Below are 21,578 nucleotides of genomic sequence, written 5' to 3'. Positions count from 1 at the left end.
CGTTCTAGCGTGTCGACCGTGTTTGAGGAAATAAGCTCTGAGACTCAGACTTTGTCAAGATACCCCAGTTTTTGCGATGATCGTTTTCCATTTCTAAGATCAAAAGCTTTACAGGGAAAACCCAAAAGATAGCGTGGGTGTATGTGCACATCGAGATGAAAGAGACCTCAAGCTTGAGGTTTTTATTCGTCTTCACAATTGAGACGTTTTCAGATTTTAAACATTTTGAAAGTTTTGTTTAAATAGCTTCAAGTGGAAAGTGGGGAGAAAAAGGGCATTGGTTGTTAAAAAGGAAAGAAACTTTTTTCAAAACTGCTTTTTTATTTTTAACTACAACATTTGTACTCACACACACACAGATAGCTGCTATCAAACTACTTTAGACTTTGTGTAAATGATGGATTGATGGATGGATGGTTACTATTACATTTTTTTAAAAATCAATCACTGTGAGTTGTCAAAACCTAAATTAAATACATTATTAAAATGCAGTATACTACATATTTCATTGTGTATTTGTATTCAGTGGATTAAATTGGTATTATTCAAAAAGGTTCATTCAAAGGCCAACTGATTGAAAGGAAGATAGAAGAGCAACATGAAGATAAAAGAAGAACATATTTCAAAATGATGTTTTACACACACTGTGGGAAAAGAATAATACAGCAGATGTGACACATCGTATCATAAATGTCGTGGTTCAGAGCGATTCACTGTGTTATGAAACAGAGATGGTTTGGTTTTGTTCAGTCGGTGGTTTATCGTGGTACGGCACAGAGGCGGTAAGGTTGTGGAGTGCGAATGAATCCTAACTGAAAGTCCAGACTGGGCTTCTCTCCAGGAGGAGCAGAGAAAGAAAACCTCTGGAGGAGGGAGGTAAAGAAGAGGAATAACTCCATCCTGGCCAGCTGCTCCCCGAGACACACACGCTTCCCTGAGGATACACAACACAACAGATGAGATGTATTCAAACATGTTTCTCTTGGTTTGCTGTGGATTTTTTCTCGAAAACTCCATCATGAAAACCATTTGGCACCAGTCGCTTTCTTATAGTGGACTGTAAAATAATAAGGTACGGAGCTCCCTGGTCTTAAAATGAAGCCAGTGCAAAAGTGCCTTAAACCTGCGTTCTTTTTTATGCGACTCCACTGGGGACAGCAGCCATAATGCAAACACAAACAAATGGAAGAAATCAGGAATACTTTTTTCACTGAATTGTATAAGTGGGCTTTAGAGGGTTGTAATTACTGACTAACCTGTTGAAAAGGGCAGGAAGGCTTCTCTCTTTCTAAACTTGCCGTCCTGGTCCAGAAAATGTTGAGGGTTGAAGGACTGTGGAGTTTCCCACATCGACTCATCATTCAGAACAGAGTTCAGTGTGGCCAGGATCATGTTACCCTGTGGAAAGGCCGTAATGAAAACACTGACGATAAGATATGTTGCTATTTCTACATTACTTTAAGTAGCTTTGTTTTAATGAACAAAAATTAAAGAGGGTGAAGTAAAAGGTATCCAACCATGGAAATAGGAGGTGATGCATGATTGAAAAAAATAATAATAATCACTAATAATAATAGTGATAAAGATCCCTGCATTTAAAAGCTTTTACCAGAAATTCCAGGCAAATAATGAGCAAAATTCTCACGTATGCAATTCTGTCTCAGATGTGCATCATCTACCTTTGGGATCGTGTACTTGTCGAGCGTGATGTCTTTGCCTGCCATGCGGGCCACATTTAGGGGAACGATGTTGGCCATTCTCTGGATTTCATGGATGACTGCATTAGTATAGGGCATGTCATCTCTGTCAGACATAGAAGGTTGTCTGGATGAACCAATGACAGTGTCTATCTCTGCCTGGACTCTCTCTGCACACAGTGACCACAGGAAGCAGTGTGAGTCTGTGTAGACAACTCAGAGGAAAGTGACGTGCAACACGCTCACTATCCCAAGAAAGGACAATAGATATTACTCCTCACACACACACACACCTTGTATGTCAGGATAGTGGATCATGTATAACAGTCCCCAGTGTAAAGTAGTGGTGGTCGTTTCGGTTCCAGCACCAAACAGGTCCACAGTGCAAAAACACAAATTCTTCAAATCGAAACCAGAATCTTTGTCCTCCGTCTATTAATAACACAAGAGACATATTTCATTAGACAATAGAAAAGAGAACAAACACATGACAGACAAATAAAAAACACTCACCTCTCCCATCTCTGTGAGGAAGCAGTCGATGTAGTCTCTCGGTGAGGACGGGTCGAGACTTTCTTTGTGTTCTTTGATCTTGATTTCTACGAAGTCATACACCTTTTGTATCAGTGTGAATACCATCTGGTGAGGTCCAGGCAGCCACTTCATCAACCAAGGCAATGCGTTATAAGCCTGCAGAGAATTAAGAAAGGTACCAGATCATCTGAGAATCAGGGAACGGTTCACAACTTGAGCACAGACAAACAGGAGGAGGCCATGGCAAAACTGTTTGTTTGACTGGATTTGGAGGCAATCCACATCCATTAAATCATCTTTAATTGGACTTTCTATATAAAAACATATTTCTTAAGTCACACTCAATTAATATCATCCTAAAAAAGTTGGCTCTGCATGCTGCCACCTTGATGGCGATGCGCTTGTGTGCCTAAAGGACCTTGTGAGCTACACTGGTTTGGGCTTAGAGCCCCTGCCAGGTTTAACCAAGTGAGACAGGTAACATGAGAGAGATCAGACAAAAAGTCACACCTGGTCCTCCAGGTTGAGGGTTGGACGTGATCAGAAGGTCGGCTCACCTGCGCCCACAGACTTCCCTGTAAGCGGGTTGCTTCATTGATGTTCCGAAGAAGAGCCTGGTGCTGCTTGTCTGTGTACTCAAAGCGTTCCCCAAACACCAGGCAGCAGATGATGTTGGACACAGCGTTGTTTATCAGTGAATGAGCACTGAAAGGCTTGCCTATGGAATAAAAGAGAAAAGGTAGAATATGAAACAAAGAGACTTGTGAAAAAAATCAAACAAATAAAGATCACAGAGCTCTTCTCTCTCCTACTCTGCTCTATGCTGGACTGTGGCAGCCTGTATATAAAATCTAGTGTTACAGTACGTATCTCATGTTCACACCTACTAATGTTGAAAGGGAAACGGCACTGAGTAACTTCTATCACTCAATCAGTCAGGGACAGACTTTCACATTTATCAGGCTGGCATTAAAGAAGCATTAGCTGTTAGCTGAAAGAAGATGCCTTTTTTTAGTACCTTGATGAAGAGCAAAAGCCTCAGTGAGATAATGGCACTCCTGCTGGATGGACGGCTCCAGGGTCTTCTTGCCAATCCCAAAGTTTCTGAGTGTATGAAGAGCAAATCTCCTCTGCTGCTTCCATGGATTGCCATTCGACAACACGAGACCTTTTGGATACACAAAACAAACATTAAACCACAAGTATCTGGTAAATGGTCGACGTACACACAACTACACAAAACACTAATTGCAAATATGACTAAGACGGTGTCAGTCTGATGCTACTATCCTGACTGAAAACTCACCAGCAGCTTTTTAAACAAAATGCAACACACTCTACCTTGATTCCCAAATGAGTCTTCAAACATTGGTATGCTGGGGCGATCTACGAAGTCCTCTCCTTTCTGGACCAGGGCCTCTCTCACGAGCTTGTAGCCATTAATGACCACGACCCTTCCACCAAAGAGACGGAGGCTGAAAACGTTCCCATATTTCTCTGCAAACTGAACACAAAGAGCACACTGGTGTTTATGTTCAACACTGAGTAGACTTCTGCTGTCTGAGGATGGAAGACGTTGAGCAGAAATAGTCCCTGTCTGGTCGCTGAACTTTCTAGTTGGATCTGACAATCTGCATTATAATCATTATTCATTATTATCATATTTTCACCATTAATGTGTATCAAACATATCACTTAATGCAATGACTTGACATTGCAGTGTTACATAACCTCCTTGGATCAAGTTTTGGGATGTTGGATCCTGTGTGAAGTTCAAACACTGTGATTCAATTTGCTTTATACCAAAGTCCATTTAGGCTGCTGCTTTGTAATTGAGTTACTGATTCACAACATTTCTCAAGAGTTTCATGCCTGCAACTGCTGAACAGCTCTGATGTGTTGACTTTTCTCTCTGGGTCATTCATCCAAAAACAGATTCATGCATCCATCTCAAAATGCAGAAACTATGTTTATGTCATCTTCCGTTAGAGAAAAGTAATTACTTGACCAGTAGTGAAGCTGACCTAAATACTCAAAAAATACTCAAAGACACACAATGTAGTTTTGGGGAATAGAAAGATCTTCATCCAAACAAACTAAATAAACAAACTCTCTTAGTTCTTATGACTGAATAAACGAACAAACGATTATGTCCTCATTAATGTTATGATTAATAAAATTCTGAGTTTGAATTCCTTCTCCAAAACTACATAGTGGTCCTTTATGGTGGACAAGTAAAAGTACTCAAAGCGGGAAAATGTCCCCTGTGACTGTATGAACATCGACTGAGGTGGAGCTAATATCTAAATATTTTGTAGAGGATTACAACTAATGATTATTTTCCATTTCATTTTGGTTTGATTGCTATTTTCTCTTCATCCAGCCATCAAAATGACACATGCCTGATTTGTACAACCCAGGGTCCTCACCACAAATGAATTAATAATAAATAAATGACTTAAAATAATGTAAAAGAAAAGAAAAAACCAAGGCAAATGATCAACTAATCGTTTTACCTTCATGGTAAATACAGCTGGGTAGTTCACTTTGGGGCTGCTCAGTGAACTTAAACATTATTAAAATTGCAATATGAGGAAGTGCAAGATCTAAAAATAATATGTTGCCATATAAGGTTAAATGTGTCACAACAGCATTATATAAGCTGGCCTACATGTTTGTTTGACCCCAACAAATGTCACATACCTCAAATTTGTAATCAAGTAGTCTGTGTGCCTACTTGAGTAAATGTACTTAATTACAGGCCTCATCATACCTCTGTGAACTGCAGGTGGATTCTCTTGGCGTCGATGTGATGAAGATCACCAATGAAAGGGAGAGACCAGGGTCCAGGAGGAAAGTTTGCTGGTACTCTGTTCTTCCAAACATCAGCCAGCAACAGAAAAACACACAGAAATATCAAAATACTGCTGAAGTCCATCCACTCAAAGCCCAGGACACTGGAGACAGTCGCCATTTGTTGGCTTGTATTAATGCTATCTTTATTCTACTGTGGTGCCTCCGCTGTGACTACAGAGCAGAGTCAGGTCAGGTAAATAAACACAGGTTTTTATGACCTGCCCAGGTGGACATTTCCGCCTGTGCGATCTTCAAAATAAAAGTGCAAACAAATATATGTAAACAAAACTTGTGTTTTGTGTGTGTGATTGTGTCGGAGGTGCTCAGATCAAAATAACAACACCGCAGTGTTATAAAATAATCTGATGCAAGTCAACTTCCTGCATTCAAAAGTACATACGACGTTTGGTCTGGGAATACAAATAACTGCGAGCCACGTCAGTATGAACCCAAAACGAAGATGTTTCTCTGTGATCTGGCTGCAGTAAAAGGATCATAAGAACGCCGAAATAACAACATCATAATACCGTTTTGTGCAAACGCTAAATTCATTCTTCATCAGGTCTGTCGGCCAGACAACAAGCTAACAAGTTTTAAAATGCTTGTTCCCTAAAAGGAGTTCGGCCCGTCGAGAACTATGCTGCGCAGTGCTGAGACTTAGTTTCAAAACCTACCACGTGACGTAACTTCACCTTCTTACTCACTTCCGTCCATGGCAGCTCCTAATTCGTGGTATGAGAAAATGTGTTACGCACAGCTCTGAGTTCATGAATGTCCGGACGCCAGAAACCTAAAGGGCATGACATCAGTGTTAACACATTTTACCTGAGTTCAGTATTTTCATCTCATGCACATGTTTGCTTGCCTCATTTTTTAGCATCTCTGGGTGAACATCATCGACTTTGTGTGTGGTATAGTCAGGCAGAAAAATTGCATTGTGTTCAGGTCAAAAATAACCCAGAGTATTAATTATGCAGTCAGAATCACTTGATTATAACTATAGACGGGTTCGTGTGTAATCATGTTGCATCAATAAATCAGGATGGTGCTAACTGACTATTGGGCAGCTATATTACATCATAATCTGTTAGTTGATTATATTTTGTATTATATAAACAAAATAGCAAGTGATTTAGGCTGTCTGAGTGAAAATATAAAGTAGCAGAGTAAGAAATATCTAAAAGAAATCTAAAAAAAAATATCTAAAAACTGCAAATACTTCCACTGGACATTTCAGCCTGAGTCATGTAGGAACTCCCATGATGCCACACTGTGTATATCTTTTTTGAAGTACAGTCACAAGGTGAAGGTGACAAGTGATTGATGTTCAAACAGTTAGGTGGACCTAACCAAGGAGTTCAAGCTCCACCTTGTTTTCACTTCAGAGGTCCAGTGAGGCCGCCAGTGTTACGTAACATTTCTTTGTCTGGGGCTCCTTCACTCCTCACCCAGATCATGTGAGAGGCAGCATCAGCCTGTCTACAGGTGCACACTATGCTTTTATAGAAAGTCTTTATTGTGATTTATGAAGCATTTTATTTCTGACTGAAACCACAGTGTGAACATGTAGAAACACAAACTAAACCTCAGTATCATTTACACAAACACATCAAGTCTCATCAAATCTGACAAATCCACTGTGCAGTGGAAAGTCTGACCTGGAATGTTTTAAGGATTTTGTTGCATATTGGAATTCAGTGATTACATTAATCTAAAAAGTAATTTTGATGGAGAAGAAGAAAACGTTCACATCATGTTTTAGTCACATTATTGAATAAAAAACAATGCAGCAGATCTTCAAAGAAAAATTATATGATGAAAACGGAGAAAACACAAACTCTCCAGTAACTACAGATCCATCTTGAAGGACTTTTGTCCCATTCTTCTTTGCAGAACTCCTTTAATTCAGCCACAATTAAAAGTTTCAACCATAAACTGCCCTTTTAAAGTCCTTCATACAGGATCTCATTTGGATTCAAGACAGGACTTTTCCTTGGCTACTCCAAAACCTTAGTTTTGAGCCCTGGGAGGTGGATTTACTCTTGTAATCACACAACTTGTGCACATTTTGAGATTCCTCAGGTTGTCTTTGTCCTGTACTTTTGTTTTAAGATCCGCATATGCAAAAATATGCAACACTGAAACTGTATAACTGGCCTTTAGAGGGCTGTAAGTCCTGACTAAATGCATTTGCATTTCTAGAGGGTTTTCCAGTCTACTGACAGCTCAAAGCACTTTACAACATTCAGTCACATTCACTCATTCACACACCTTGCAGTGCAAGGTGCCAATCGGGAGCAATTTGGGGTTCAGTATCTTTCTCAAGGATGCCTCAGGGACCAGCTGGGGGAGCCAGGGATCAGAACTAGCAACCTTCCGATTACCGGACGACTCAATCTACCTCCTGAGCTTCATAACCGGGATTTAAAGTTGAAGTTACCTCGCTACTGTCAAATCCTGACATCTTAACCAGACCAAATAACTTGTCTTCGGACTTGATTATCTTCTGACTTAATCTTCAGTTTCGAGCCACCTGATAACACCTCGATTTCAGATGCACTCAAAGTCCATGAGCTTATTTATTTCACAGCGTTTGCTGTGCTGACACGATAGGACAGGACTTAGTCAGGCCAATAAGTATTCTATGACCAGTACAGGTTGATATTAAGACTTACGGTATGACTGCCCAACCTTCAAAATAAAAGCGCAAACACAAACACTATAATGAATAACTGTGTGCTTCTGTGGCAAAGGTACTCAGATCAAAGCAACAACACCCCCGTGTAGAAACACTCTGATGAAGTCAGCTTCCTGCATTCAAAGTACATGAGTGTCAAGTGTGAAGTATTCACTATACAGAATGGCCCATTCAGAATCACACATAATAAATCACTGGATTATAACTACAGATACATACATGTGTAAGCAAGTCTTTAATGTTGCTGCGTGGGAAGAGTAGATGTATCATAATTAGTGTATATTGTGGGAGATTCAATAGTTGTGAATTCAGTAATCAGTGTATCAGTAGAGAACATATCAGCATGTGAGAGGAGGGGAGATTCCCTTTCACCCAACATTAGTTAGGAACAGGTCAAAAAGTTATATGAGGTTCAGTTCTTCTGAGTTGTTTTACAGGAGGGTAGATAGGATGACATTTACATGCCAATAATAAATCAAAGGATCATCACGGGGTCATTGTTTTGGGAAAGGAGTAATTAACAACTGTCGTAAAGTTTGTAACCACTGTATTTAAGTCAGAAACATTTGAAAGACGGGAGAGATCCCTGCAGGTCTTCTCTCCGTGCTGCATTTATTAAAGAGATCTGATTCATCACACTTAGAATTAGCAAATCTCTACCTCGACAAGGAGAATTCCCCTTACAACATACTGCTGGGTAGCTAAGTCTATTAAAAAAACACTTTAACTCATAACTTATTAGTTTTTATTTTGTATTAATGACTTATATTTGTAAAGTTATGGGTAACTAAAGCTGTCAGATAAATTCAGTGGCTTAGAAGCGTAAATATGTATTAAATGGATTTACTCAAGTAAGTGCAAGTATCACAAAACTGTACATATGTACAGTACTTGAAGTACTTAGTTACTTTTCACCATTTTGCCCTTCAACATCCATCAAGGACCAATATGAGTCAAGGATGGATGAGCAGACCCTAATGGCTTCTGACCCTGAGGCTCAATTCACAGCATGTCACCTGGTTCTGGTAATTTGATTTATAGCAAATTTCTTTCCAGGATTTTGCACCTCTTGAATACCTTATCAACTAAGATTATCCAGATGATTTGTCTGGTTTTCAATCCTTTAGAGAAAGTTTTGTGCTAACATGACATCATATTCTTTATTGTAAATGGTGACCATGACAAATGCACTGTCAAATCACTGGCTGATTACAGACAAATGAGTTGTATTCGTTTTAAAATGGCTCGGAAGACCTCATTGTGTCCATAATATGCAGTCAACAACCAGCTTGACGAGTTCAAGCTCCAACTTGTTTACACTTCAGAGGTCCTGTGAGGCCTCCAGTGTTACGTAACTTTTGCTTGTTTGGGCCTTTTTTTCCCCCAGCATCCTCCACTCCTCACCCAGATAATGTGAGAGACACAGCAGACTATGATTTTACAAAGTGTGTGTATTTTTTTTTTATGTTAAATGACAACTAACTAACACAATTTATTTAATATCTGAAGTACTGGTTGTAATGCAAAACAATGGGAGCTTCGCTGGCGACAGGCAGGTGTGTGTGAGCCCAAAATGGTTGATCCATCCACAAAAGGTGTTTTGGGGCAGGACATCTAGTTGTAAATGTTAAGGTGAGGGTTTGGTGCCAAGAAAAGCATTATGTCTTCAAGCTCCTCACAAGTACAGAGGTAGAATCATGAGGTGGAGGTGAGCGGTCACGTCCACCTTTATCACAGATTGCTGCACCCTTTGTAACTGGATCAAATGTAACTGGCAGCAAAGTGCTGAGAGCATGACACAGCGATATGCTGAACACATCTGTTAGAGACACACCTGCATACAAATCCATCTACTGTACAAGTTCAGTCATGTATTTGAAGATGCCTTTACATATTTTACACATTTCCTTTTTCATTGCCAACTGTACTGTTGATTCACTGAATGACTGCTGACAAGTGATTGATATTCGAATGATTAAGAAGTCATTCTTGTCACGAGTTCAAGCTCCAACTTGTTTTCCCTTCTGCGGTCCTGTGAGGCCTCTACTGTTACAGTATATAACATTTATTCGTCTGTTTCTTTGTTTTCCAGCCTCCCTCACTCCTCACCCAGTTAATGTGACAGGCATCCTCTCTGCAGGAGTAAACTGTGATTTCACAGAGGGCTTTTTGAAATATCCATATCATGATTTATGAAGCTTTTTCTTTTAGTGTATGGGGCAAAAAAGCACGGAGAAACAATTTTACACAACCTCTGACTGAAGCCACAGTGTGAACACGAACAGAAAACAAACACAAACTAAATCTCAGTATCATTTATTTACACACATATCAAGTTTCAGCAACTCTGACAAATCCAATGTGCATTGGAAAGTCTGACCTGAAATCCTTGAAGGATTTAAATTCAGTAGATTACAATCATTATATAAAAAGTAATTCTGACTGAGAAGAAACAAAAACATATCCAGATATGTTTTACTCACACTATAGGTAAAAAAACAACAAAAATGTAGCCGATATTAATTAACCTGGCACGGCAGCTGGATTTGCGAGATAACATGCTGTGATCTTGCAAATCTGTGCAATAAATCATCTGCCTCAGTGCTTCAGGTTACACATTAGTATTTTAAGATAAATGTAGTGTAGTACACTGATTCACTGTGTTGTGAAACAGAGGTGGTTCAGTTTGGGACAGCTAGTGGTTTATCGTGGTACGGCACAGATGTCATGAGGTTTGGGACAGCGGGTGATTCCTAACTTGTACTCCAGACTGGGTTTCTCTCCAGGAGGTGCAGAGAAAGAAAACCTCTGGAGGAGGGAGGTAAAGAAGAGGAATAACTCCATCCTGGCCAGCTGCTCCCCGAGACACACACGCTTTCCTGAGGATACACAACAAATGAGCTGTATTTACACAATTTTTTTAAGAGATTCACTTGAACCATATCATATGTTTGCAGCTCTAAGTCTGAAACAACCAAAGAATAGAGCAGGGTGTGGACCCTGATCTCCTCCCAGCTGTGTTAAACAAACACACAGAAGCTTGCGTGCGAGCAACGCTTTGTATCTAAATTTATTTTCTTCTGTGAAGCTCTTAGATTAAACATCATACAACTGAGTTTTAGATTTTTTTTTGTGACCACCATTGGACTAACCTGCTGAAAAAGGCATGAAGGCTTCTCTCTTCCTAAATTTGCCGTCCTGGTCCAGAAAATGTTGAGGGTTAAAGGAGTGTGGAGTTTCCCACATCGACTCATCATGTAGAACCGAGGTCAGTACCGGCAGGACTACGGTGCCCTGTAGAGGTGCCGTCAGTGAAAAACAGTACATCAAACTGATATCTTTTTATAGGTATATCTGCTGGTGATTTTTTTTTTTAAGTAAGGAGCACAGGTGAAAAACAAATGAGATCAAGAAGTGGCTGCTAAATGGACTTCGTTTTAAGTTTACTTTGTCACATTGTGTGTAAAATGCCCGGTAACTGAGCAGCACCAAAGTGCAACAGAGGTTCTGTACGTTTCAGGCCCACAACCTATATAATAACCTATTATTAATTAACAGATCCATCCATCCATTGTCTTCATCTTATATGGGGTCGAGGTCAAATGCTTTGCCAGAACTTCCTACAGGGTGACCGACTATTACGGCAGCCCATCTGGCCTCCTGTACCTGTCTGCAGCTTGAGGAGACACCTGAGCCAACCAAGTCTTAGTTTTTACTGAAGATATATTTTTTGACAGTAGAGTAGAGGGAGAGAAAACAATAGGGACTTTGCTTTGACAGATAGCACGCACTGCGTTCAAAAACTGTGTTGCCAGAAAACCCAACTTGAGAACGTACAATAAGACAAATGCTCTTATAAAGCGATTCTCTCTCACACGTGTGTCACGTACCTTTGGGATCGTGTACTTGTCGAGCGTGGTGTCCTTGCCTGCCATGTGGAATATATCGAGGGGAACAATGTTGCCCATTCTCTGGATTTCATGGATGACTGCATTAGTATAGGGCATGTCATCTCTGTCAATCAGAGAGGGTTGTCTGGATGAGCCGATGACAGTGTCTATCTCTGCCTGGACTCTCTCTGCACACAGTGACAACAGGAAACAGTGTGAGTCTGTGTAGACAACTGAGAGGAAAGTGATGGGCAACACATTTACTCTGCCAATACAGGACTGACCTGTAAGAGACCTCACGTACTATAAAGTCAAGTCACTTGCAAAACAAGCAGGCGTGAGATGGAACAGATATTACTCACACACACCTTGTATGTGAGGATAGTGGATCATGTATAACAGTCCCCAGCGTAAAGTAGTGGTGGTCGTTTCAGTTCCAGCACCAAACAGGTCCAGAGTGCAAACACACAAATTCTTCAGATAAAAACCAGAATCTTTGTCCTCCTCCTATCAATAACACAAGAGACAGTTTCTGGTATCACATATTTCATCAGAAAATCCAAAGAGAACAACAAATAACAAACACAAAGGAAAACACTCACCTCTCCCATCTCTGTGAGGAAGCAGTCGATGTAGTCTCTCGGTGAGGACGGGTCGAGACTTTCTTTGTGTTCTCTGATCTTGATTTCAATGAAGTCAAGTATCTTCTGTGTCAGAGTGAATATCCTCCGGTGAGGTCCGGGCAGCCACTTCATCAGCCAGTGGAATGTGTTATAAATCTACAGAGAATTTAGACATAACAGGTACCTGATCATCTGAGAATCAGGGAACAGTTCACAACTTGAACACAGACAGAGCGGAACTTTGAATCAGCAAATCTTGTTCATTTAAAAAACATTTTCCAGTTTCACTATCACCTAAAATTAAGTTTAGAGGTTACAAGGATGCCCTTCTTTTTTTTTTTTTTTTAAATCAACAATCAGCTCCTTGGATTTGTTGATGCTGAGCAGCAGCTTGTTTCTCTGTGCACCAATATGCAAAATTGTTGATGTCCTCCCAGTATGAATACTCATCAGTGTTTGCAATACATGCGGATGTGAGGAACTCTGGACTGGACAAATTTCACTTTTAAAACTTCAACAATGAGTGTCCTCAGATCTGAACACTTACTGGCTGAGTTACGAGTGCATATCTTCAAAAATACATTGGTTTAATCAAATCTTTTGTCTTTGAACACTTTTCAATCGATAAGGATTTGCACATTGTTGCATTATGTTTTTTTACTCTTCCAAAATAACCTTTTCCAAAATAGTTATAAAAATACATTGACTTCCTGGTTACAAAGGAAGCTCACCTGTGCCCACACACCTCCCTCCAAGTACAGCAACTCATCGAAGTCGTGAAGAACAGCCTGGTGCTCCTTGTCAGTGTACTCATATCGATCCCCGAACACCAGGCAGCAGATGATGTTGGACACAGCGTTGTTTAACAGTGCCTGGGCATCAAAAGGCTCGCCTGTGAGATAAAGAGAAAATGTAGGTAAGAAACACAGAATTGTATTGTACGTGCTATTGTATTCGCAATGCGTGCGATGGCCTTACACTGGCGTGGGGAGACCTATTATCTTGGCAGCAGTGTTGGTTGTGCGTTTGAGGTTTAACAGATTGCGTGTTGAAGAAGCAGGTGGAGCATTAGAGCAGGAAGGCTTGAACAATACTTTGGCACAACAACAGGAGGAGACGGGAGACGGGAGGCGATATAGGCGGATATCGCTGAAGTTGCAATAAAGATCTAATGACCTAGCTCTACGATGATGAGAGCACCCAGTTTCCAAGTGACACCACTGAAAATGCCCGAAGTCACCGCCAGGGGATTTTCACTAGGTGCAGGCGAAAGTGACAGCTTTTAAATCAGTCATTCATTGAGCTTAAGAGTAAAACATCATGTGCATCATTTCTGTCTGTCTTTTCACTGCAACCCTGCATCAAAAAAGTAACCAAGCAAAAATAAAAGCATAGCAACCTATAAGTACCTCTGAAGAAATAGCTGATCAGTTGTTGCTTATTAAAACATATAAGATTTCTTTAGTACCTTGATGAAGGGCAAACGCCTCAGTGAGATAGTGGGACTCCTGCTGGGTGTATAACTCCATTGACTTCTTGCCGAACCCAAAGTTTTTGAGCGTTTGAAGAGCAAATCTCCTCTGCTGCTTCCATGCACTGCCGCTTGATCCCACCAGACCTTTTGGAAACACAAAACACTATTAGACCAAAATATTTGGATATGCATAAATTGCTAGTATGGTTATCGTGGAGTCAGTTTGATACTACTAGATGATACTACTAATATTCACTTGCAACTTCGTAAACAAAACGCAACACACACACACGCTACCTTTATTCCCGACTAAGTCATCAAACAACGGGATGACAGGGCGATCTGCATAGTCCTCTCCTTTCTGGACCAGCGCCTCTCTCACATGCTTGTAGCTTGTAACGATCACGACCCTTCCACCGAAGAGACGGAGGCTGAAGACGTCCCCATATTTCTCTGCGAACTGAACACAAAGAGCACACTGGTGTTTATGTTCAACACTGAGCTGACTTCTACAGTCTAGGTTTAGAGGGCTACAGCACAAACACACATCTGGCTGATATTTCATAAGTCATTTGACTGCTTCCTTTCACATTACTGACTACTGTAGCCTCTTTAGTAATTGACATTGTTTACACTGGTGGGCAATGTTGAAAATGAAAAAACAAAAAAAAACAATCAAATCAAAAGTGCCTCCACAGTTGATAACACAAGATGAGGTGCTCGAACCCAAACCCTAATTTCTTTTCCTCTTTTCTTTGGTTAATAATTATCTTAATAAACTGGTACCTGGGAAGTCTGGCATTGACGTAATGTTCATTTAAAGGTTATTCAGGATAGCACATGGGAATGTTTGAGGGGAATTTTGTGGCCGGCACCACACTGAGCACACAGGTGGGTATAATTCTGAAGCGTCAGTAGACGCCATCAGGCAGCACCCTGGCAAAACAACTAGCTCCATTGTATCCTCTGTCACTTTCTCCCCTGTGCCACCAGGTGGCTTCACATGCAGGATTTCTTAAAATGTCTCAGTTATCTGGACCACTCACAGAATTCACTGTCAGGCTTGGCTCAAGTACACAAACGAGGCGGATGTTTGGGGAAATGTAAACAGGAACAGACCACATTTTGTTTCAGCCTCCGGACACCTTCGTATTTCATAAAATGTCAAAGTTTCAGACATCATTTCTCGTGTCATGTTTGGACCATTAGCCAAATATCAAGTCTCTGAATACACCTGAAATAATCCCTGCCTGATCATTCGACCTTTCAGTGGGCTGGGACCTTCTACATTATCATCATCATTATTATTATTATCATATTATTGTGTTGCTGGCTGAAGCCTTCAAGAAGGTGAAAGGTGAATTTTAGATCATGTGCATCATGTTGTGGTCCTTACACACACACACACAGTACACACGCAGTTTATTTTTTCACGGTTATAAGATCATATTTCACAGGCTCTTTGCATATTTTTCTGCAAAAGAAAATATCTGTATTTGTGAAGTTACTAGTATACAAAGCTGATGCATGCAGCCCAGTGAAGTAATACTTAAAATTTTCATTTAATAAAAAAGTGGCATAAAAAGAAAATAAGAAAGTAGCCTAAAAGACCTTCAGATTTGTATAGATTTGAGTAAATGTACTTAATGATATTAAACCACTGGTACATACCTTTATGAACTGCAGGTGAACTCTGCTGGGGTCGATGCGATGAAGGTCACCAATGAGAGGAAGAGCCCAGGGTCCAGGAGGAAAGTTTGCCGGTACTCTGTTCTTCCAAACATCAGCCAGCAACAGAAAAACACACAGAAATATCAAAACTGTCCCGCCGTCCATCCACTCAAAGCCCAGGACACTGGACACTGTCTCCATTGTTGTGCTGCTGCTGTCTCGTTTGTTTCACACAGTTTTGCCGCGCTGTCAGGTCACAGCACCGTGCAGCAGTCAGAGAGGGCAAATAAGGTTTTAAGATAAAAATCCTGGGTGGTATATCAACATAAGATTTCCGGTTTTGTTACCCAATCTTCAAAATAAAAGCACAGTGTGACTGTGTGCCTCTGCAGGAGCGGGAACAGATTAAAGTACTCAAAGTAAACGCCCTGCAGTCACAAGCACTTCATCATGTGCGTCAACTCACAGCCTTCATCATCATCATCACGTATGACATCTTGGATTATAACTACAGATGCATTCATGGGTAAGCTTTACTTACAATACATTAGGTAATAATACAAGCTCAAGAATATCTATTTTCAGCACAACTGAATAAACAGGCAGGTCCCAAAGGACACTGTTTGAAGATAGAAAGGTGGCAGGGTCCGCCAAACATAAACAAAGTGAAACAGCGTGAAATTCTGTCGTCCTTCAGGTCAGTTTGTTTATTCAGTCATGAAAACGTGTTTTTTTTTTTTTTTAGCTTGTTTTGGCATAAAAAAATTAAAAAAAAAACAGTCAATGAAGATTTTTCTCTTCTGATTAAAATGTCTTCCCCAAAAACTACAGAGTGCACTTTTAAACATCAATAACAAATCATCAGAGTAGCATTTGCCAAAAATAGTTTGTACTTTCTTTTATTTTAAAGCCAGTAGTTTAATCTATAATAAAGCAGTGTTTCAGTAATGTAACTGTTTGTACTTGAGTACAGATTATCAGTACTCTTTCCACCACTGCCTGTCGATTCAATAATTGAAGTGAAGTGTTAAGATGACGATGAAGACCTCCTAGTGTCCTTAACATGCAGTGTATGAGCAGACAGTGAGCCCCCAGCTGGAGGAGTTCAAGCTCCAACTTGTTTTCACTTCAGAGGTCCTGTGAGGCCGCCGGGGTTATGTAACATTTCCTGGAAAGCGCCTTTGTCTTCAGGCATGCTCCAGTCCTCACCCAGACAATGTGAAAGGCGATTGTGATTTTACAGAGGGCTCTTTGAGATATCCAAGTCATGGTATATCGAGCATTTATGTCTGTGAATGGACCAAAACAGGACTGACACATAATTCTTATTCTAAAATGTTGTTGTTACTGACTGAAACAGTGTGGACATGAACACGTCGAAACACAAAGTAAAATCTCACTGTTGTTTATTTACACACAAATAAAGTTTAAGCAAATCTGACAGATCTGATGTGCAGTGAGAAGAAGAGTAGAGAATATAGTTCCCAGTGTTTTCAGGATTTACTGCATATTTGAATTTTAAATGATTGTGTTCATAATCTAAAATGACGCATTGATTGAGAAAAGGACAACATGCAACTTAGGTTTTCTCACACTAGATGAAAGAAGGAAGAGAACAGTACAGCAGATGTTTACATATTACAAGATAAATGTAGCGGAACGCAGCGATTCGGTTCAGATGGTTCAGTTCGGGACAGCTGGTGGTTTATCGTGGTACGGCACAGAGGCGGTAAGGTTTGGGACAGCGAGTGGCTCCTAACTTGAACTCCAGAGTGGGCTGCTCTCCAGGAGGTGCAGAGAGAGAAAACCTCTGGAGGACGGAGGTGAAGAAGAGGAATAACTCCATCCTGGCCAGCTGCTCCCCGAGACACACGCGCTTCCCTGAGGATACACAACACAACAGATTTTTCGGAGATTCACTTGAACCATATAATATGTCTGCAGCTCTAAGTCTGGAACGTCTAAAGAATAGAGCAGGGTGTGGACCCTGATCTCCTCCCAGCTGTGTTAAACAAACACACCAAAGATTGCGTGCGAGCAACGCTTTGCATCTATATGTAAGCCCTTGGATTAAACATCAGACAACTGAGCTTTAGAATTGTAGTGACCACCATTGGACTAACCTGCTGAAAAAGGCATGAAGGCTTCTCTCTTCCTAAATTTGCCGTCCTGGTCCAGAAAATGTTGAGGGTTGAAGGTGTGTGGAGTTTCCCACATCGACTCATCATGTAGAACCGAGTTGAGTGTGGGCAGGATCATGGTGCCCTGTAGAGGTGCCGAAACGAAACACAGTAAATCGAAGTGATATCTTTTTGTACGGTTCTGTACATTTGAGGCCCTAACCCAATATATTAGATATTGCAGCTCTGCTTTATTGACAGCAACAGGTGGAGAGGAAGAGAAAGTGGGTAAGCCATGCAGCAAAAGGCCCGCGTATGGATGTTTAGACTGAATTCATACTTTACAGTTATCTGTTTTCAGCTCAGAACAAGTATAGATGAAAATCAACTTTCTGGTTTGGTTTACTTTACATGAAAGTTTTCTTCACTTAGTTGCACTTTAACTGGTTTCAAAAACATTGTTCATTAATTCACGTGTTGGTGGGAAAACAATGTTTCATGATTAGTTTCTGAGTAGCACTGTGTCCAAAAGATATGTTGCCAGAAAACGCAACATGGAAAACAATACGTAAATTGCTCATATGTGCACGACGTACCTTCGGGATTGTGTACTTGTCGAGCGTGGTGTCCTTGCCCGCCTTGTGGACCAGATTGAGGGGAATGATGTTCGCCATTCTCTGGATTTCATGGATGACTGCATTAGTATAAGGCATGTCATCTCTGTCAGACATAGAAGGTTGTCTGGATGAACCAATGACAGTGTCTATCTCTGCGTGGACTCTCTCTGCACACAGTGACAACAGGAAACAGTGTGAGTTTGTGTAGATAACTGAGAGGAAAATGACGTGAAACACATTTACTGTGCCAATACAGGACTGACCTGTGAAAGACCTCTCGTACTATAAAGTCAAGTCACTTACAAAACAAGCAGGCAGGAGGTGGAACATTATTACTCATACACACCTTGTATGTGAGGGTAGTAGATCATGTATAACAGCCCCCAGTGTAAAGTAGTGGTGGTCGTTTCAGTTCCAGCACCAAACAGGTCCAGAGTGCAAATACACAAATTCTTCAAATCGAAACCAGAATCTTTGTCCTCCTTCTATCAGTAACACAAGACATACGTACAAGAGTGTCTGGTATCACATGACAGATTTCATTATAGAATACAAAGAGAACACAAAAACAATACACACAAATAAAAACACTCACCTCTCCCATCTCTGTGAGGAAGCAGTCGATGTAGTCTCTCGGTGAGGACGGGTCGAGACTTTCTCTGTGTTCTCTGATCTTGACTGCCATGAAGTCAATCAGCTTATGTGTCAGAGTGAATATCGTCTGGTGAGATCCAGGCAGCCACTTCATCAACCAGGGAAATGTGTTGTAAATCTGCAGAGCATTAAGACAGATACCAGATAATCTGACAATCAGGGAATAGTTCACAACTTGAACTGACACACAGTGGGAGGCCATGATTTTTGTTTTTATTGGATTTTCTATAAAATGACGTCATTAAATACATATACGGTGGATTCTATCCACAATGCCCGATCCTTAACACAATGGGAAAAGTGTAAGTGTAAATAATAAAAGGCAGGATATGACAAGGGGTCACACTGATGGGCAACTAGTAAGTCATATGTCAAGCAAGACTAGGAAAAAGTCATGTCTTATCAGGTCTGGCTGACCTTATAAATCCTGATTTAAAAAGATTACTGTTTGCATCACCTTGTTCACAAAGTAGTCTCACCTGTGCACACACAGTTCCCTCTAAGTACACTAACTCACTGAAGTCCTGAAGGATACCCTGGTACTGCTTGTCGGTGTACTCAAAGCGATCTCCAAACACCAGGCAGCAGATGATGTTGGACACAGCGCTGTTTATCAGTGACTGAGCATTAAAAGGCTTGCCTGTGAGATAAAGAGAAAATGTAGATAAGACTTTATGTACATAACAAACAGTGTGGCGGTCCAAGTTTAATGTATATGAGGTGGAAGTTAAGAAATGGAATCAGCTAACATAAATGAACGTCTGGCTTCCACCACAACACAGAAGTTTCCACAGAGCCCCTTTAGGCAAAGATTTGCTTTGTACCCTGATGAAGGGCAAAGGCCTCAGTGAGATAATGGCACTCCTGCTGGATGGACGGCTCCAGGGTCTTCTTGCCAATCCCAAAGTTTCTCAGTGTATGAAGAGCAAATCTCCTCTGCTGCTTCCAAGAATTGCCACTCGATGCAACCAGACCTTTTGGAAACACGAAACAGCAATAAGACCAGAAAAATTGGAATTGGGTTTGACAAATAACAAGCTAAATGCTACTATGGTGTCAGTCTGATGCTGCTGAATTCTCACCTGCAACCTCTTAAACAAAATGCAACACCAATACCTTTATTCCCAAATGTTTCCTCAAACAACGGTATGCTGGGACGATCTACGAAGTCCTCTCCTTTCTGGACCAGCGCCTCTCTCACATGCTTGTAGCCATTAATCACCACGACCCTTCCACCAAAGAGATTAATGCTGAAAATGTTTCCATATTTCTCTGCAAACTGAACACAAAAAGTAGAGCGGTGCTTTGGTCCAACACTGAGTTGTCATCTGCTTCCTGAGGATGACATTCTGATGACGAGTCTAGTTTTAGAGAGCCACAACACAAACATTTATCTGGCTGATGGTTCACGCTTCAATGGAGGCTAACACGTCGAGGTGTTTTTTTTTATCGGTGCTCTCTGTACGTAGTTACTATCAAAACTTAACTTTTGCAACCCCCAGTTTATTTTCCTCTTTCTGTCACAATCTATGATCTAAATTAACTGGTAGCTGGATGTTGAGATGGGTTTGTGCTGTGGGCTGAGCCACAAATGAGGGTCAGAGGTGAAAAAGCAACCTGTAGATTACTATTTATCACTGATGCGGTGTGGCCCATATACACTACAGTTAAATGTCACCACACTGTTACATGCATGATACTTGAGTCAGTGACTTAAAATGGCGTTGTTACCTAACCTATCTCCTAAACATCCACATTTTATTGAGGGCACCTGTGTTAATGAGAACAAACAGTGTGGCTGAATGGTTTTCAGATGTTGTCTGTGAGGAGTTAATGATTTCCAGTCTCAAGAGTTACACGACCGTTACACAACAGCGTTGATGTGTTTGCTTTTGTTCTCTCTGGATGACTCTTCTAAAACCAGATTTGTGTGTTTATCTCAAAATGCAGGGAGCATTAAACAATGTTTACGTCATCTCCCGTCAGAGACAAGTAATGAGTATTTGGAAAAGTGTTCAAATACCTAACTGACTATTCCATTCGGGAAAACCAATGAACTGACAGACTGAACTAATCACTCACTCACCACAGAGGTAGGTAGTCCTCATACATTTTATTTCCCTGAGGACAGTCTGATACTGTTGTGTTGCCTCTCATCATACCTCGGTGAACTGCAGGTGGATTCTGCTGGAGTCGATGTGATGAAGGTCACCAATGAAAGGAAGAGACCTTGGTCCAGGAGGAAAGTTTGCCGGTACTCTGTTCTTCCAAACATCAGCCAACAACAGAAAAACACACAGAAATATCAAAATACTCCTGTAGTCCATCCACTCAAAGCCCAGGACACTCAAGACTGTCTCCATTTTTATGTGAGCTTGTGTTTTTTTTTTTCTTTTTGGCTGCGCGGACTCGACAGAACAGGACTCAGTCAGGCAAATAAGTGTTTTATGACCAGTCCAGCTAGATATAAAGATTTAGGGTTTGCCTGCCTAACCTTCAAAATAAAAGCACAGAGCACATTACACATAAAAATAACTGTCTGCCACTCAGATCAAAGTAACAACACCCCCATGTAGAAATACTCTGATGCAAGTCAACTTCCTGCATTCAAAAGTACTTATATTAGTGGCACTAGTACATATTAGTGTCAACTGTGAAGAATCATATATATTCATCATCTTACATATGAAATCATTGGATTATAACCATAGATACATGCATGTGTAAGCATTTCTTTAATGTTG

The 21,578-nt window shown here is 40.7% G+C and overlaps 3 protein-coding genes across 4 annotated transcripts; all 3 read right to left on the bottom strand.

The window, feature by feature from the left end:
* Nucleotides 1-301: 301 nt before the first annotated feature.
* LOC119028086 (cytochrome P450 2J2-like) lies at nt 302-5,720 on the bottom strand. Of its 2 annotated transcripts, XM_037113593.1 has the most exons (10): nt 5,615-5,720; nt 5,005-5,101; nt 3,573-3,735; nt 3,250-3,399; nt 2,789-2,949; nt 2,211-2,387; nt 1,991-2,129; nt 1,680-1,867; nt 1,257-1,398; nt 759-934 (listed from the first exon to the last, which is right to left on the bottom strand). In XM_037113593.1, exons 1-10 carry the CDS (start codon nt 5,644-5,646, stop codon nt 759-761), a joined length of 1,425 nt encoding a protein of 474 aa, XP_036969488.1. In that variant the 5' UTR covers nt 5,647-5,720. The 2 variants fall into 2 exon arrangements, with proteins under 2 accessions (XP_036969487.1, XP_036969488.1); XM_037113592.1 differs by lacking the exon at nt 5,615-5,720 and having other exon boundaries at nt 302-934; nt 5,005-5,205.
* A 4,365-nt stretch (nt 5,721-10,085) lies between these two features.
* Nucleotides 10,086-16,045, bottom strand: LOC119028088 (cytochrome P450 2J2-like). The gene is made up of 9 exons (XM_037113595.1): nt 15,444-16,045; nt 14,070-14,232; nt 13,767-13,916; nt 13,030-13,190; nt 12,278-12,454; nt 12,044-12,182; nt 11,676-11,863; nt 10,938-11,079; nt 10,086-10,664 (listed from the first exon to the last, which is right to left on the bottom strand). The coding sequence occupies exons 1-9, from the start codon at nt 15,642-15,644 to the stop codon at nt 10,489-10,491; spliced, it is 1,497 nt and encodes a 498-aa protein (XP_036969490.1). The 5' UTR covers nt 15,645-16,045; the 3' UTR covers nt 10,086-10,488.
* A 787-nt stretch (nt 16,046-16,832) lies between these two features.
* LOC119028087 (cytochrome P450 2J6-like) lies at nt 16,833-21,197 on the bottom strand. Its single transcript, XM_037113594.1, has 9 exons — nt 20,997-21,197; nt 19,951-20,113; nt 19,659-19,808; nt 19,314-19,474; nt 18,776-18,952; nt 18,527-18,665; nt 18,160-18,347; nt 17,567-17,708; nt 16,833-17,324 (listed from the first exon to the last, which is right to left on the bottom strand). Exons 1-9 carry the CDS (start codon nt 21,195-21,197, stop codon nt 17,149-17,151), a joined length of 1,497 nt encoding a protein of 498 aa, XP_036969489.1. The 3' UTR covers nt 16,833-17,148.
* Nucleotides 21,198-21,578: the final 381 nt, after the last annotated feature.

Source organism: Acanthopagrus latus, chromosome 11 (assembly GCF_904848185.1).
Source record: "Acanthopagrus latus isolate v.2019 chromosome 11, fAcaLat1.1, whole genome shotgun sequence".
NCBI classification, from domain to species: Eukaryota; Metazoa; Chordata; class Actinopteri; order Spariformes; family Sparidae; genus Acanthopagrus; species Acanthopagrus latus.
Note: the sequence above shows the minus strand (reverse complement) of the source record. Positions and strands in the feature narration are given on the sequence as shown.

Coding starts and splice junctions, on each gene's coding strand:
- LOC119028086 (XM_037113592.1), bottom strand. CDS start 5,205: ATGGCGACTGTCTCCAGTGTCCTGGGCTTTGAGTGGATGGACTTCAGC. Junction 2,388..2,788: donor AGGGAAGTCTGTGGGCGCAG/GTGAGCCGACCT, acceptor AATTCTCTGCAG/GCTTATAACGCATTGCCTTG. Junction 2,130..2,210: donor TCCTCACAGAGATGGGAGAG/GTGAGTGTTTTT, acceptor TGTTATTAATAG/ACGGAGGACAAAGATTCTGG.
- LOC119028088 (XM_037113595.1), bottom strand. CDS start 15,644: ATGGAGACAGTGTCCAGTGTCCTGGGCTTTGAGTGGATGGACGGCGGG. Junction 13,191..13,766: donor GGCGTTTGCCCTTCATCAAG/GTACTAAAGAAA, acceptor TTTATCTCACAG/GCGAGCCTTTTGATGCCCAG. Junction 11,080..11,675: donor ACAAGTACACGATCCCAAAG/GTACGTGACACA, acceptor GCACCTCTACAG/GGCACCGTAGTCCTGCCGGT.
- LOC119028087 (XM_037113594.1), bottom strand. CDS start 21,197: ATGGAGACAGTCTTGAGTGTCCTGGGCTTTGAGTGGATGGACTACAGG. Junction 18,953..19,313: donor AGGGAACTGTGTGTGCACAG/GTGAGACTACTT, acceptor AATGCTCTGCAG/ATTTACAACACATTTCCCTG. Junction 17,325..17,566: donor CTTCATGCCTTTTTCAGCAG/GTTAGTCCAATG, acceptor GTGTATCCTCAG/GGAAGCGCGTGTGTCTCGGG.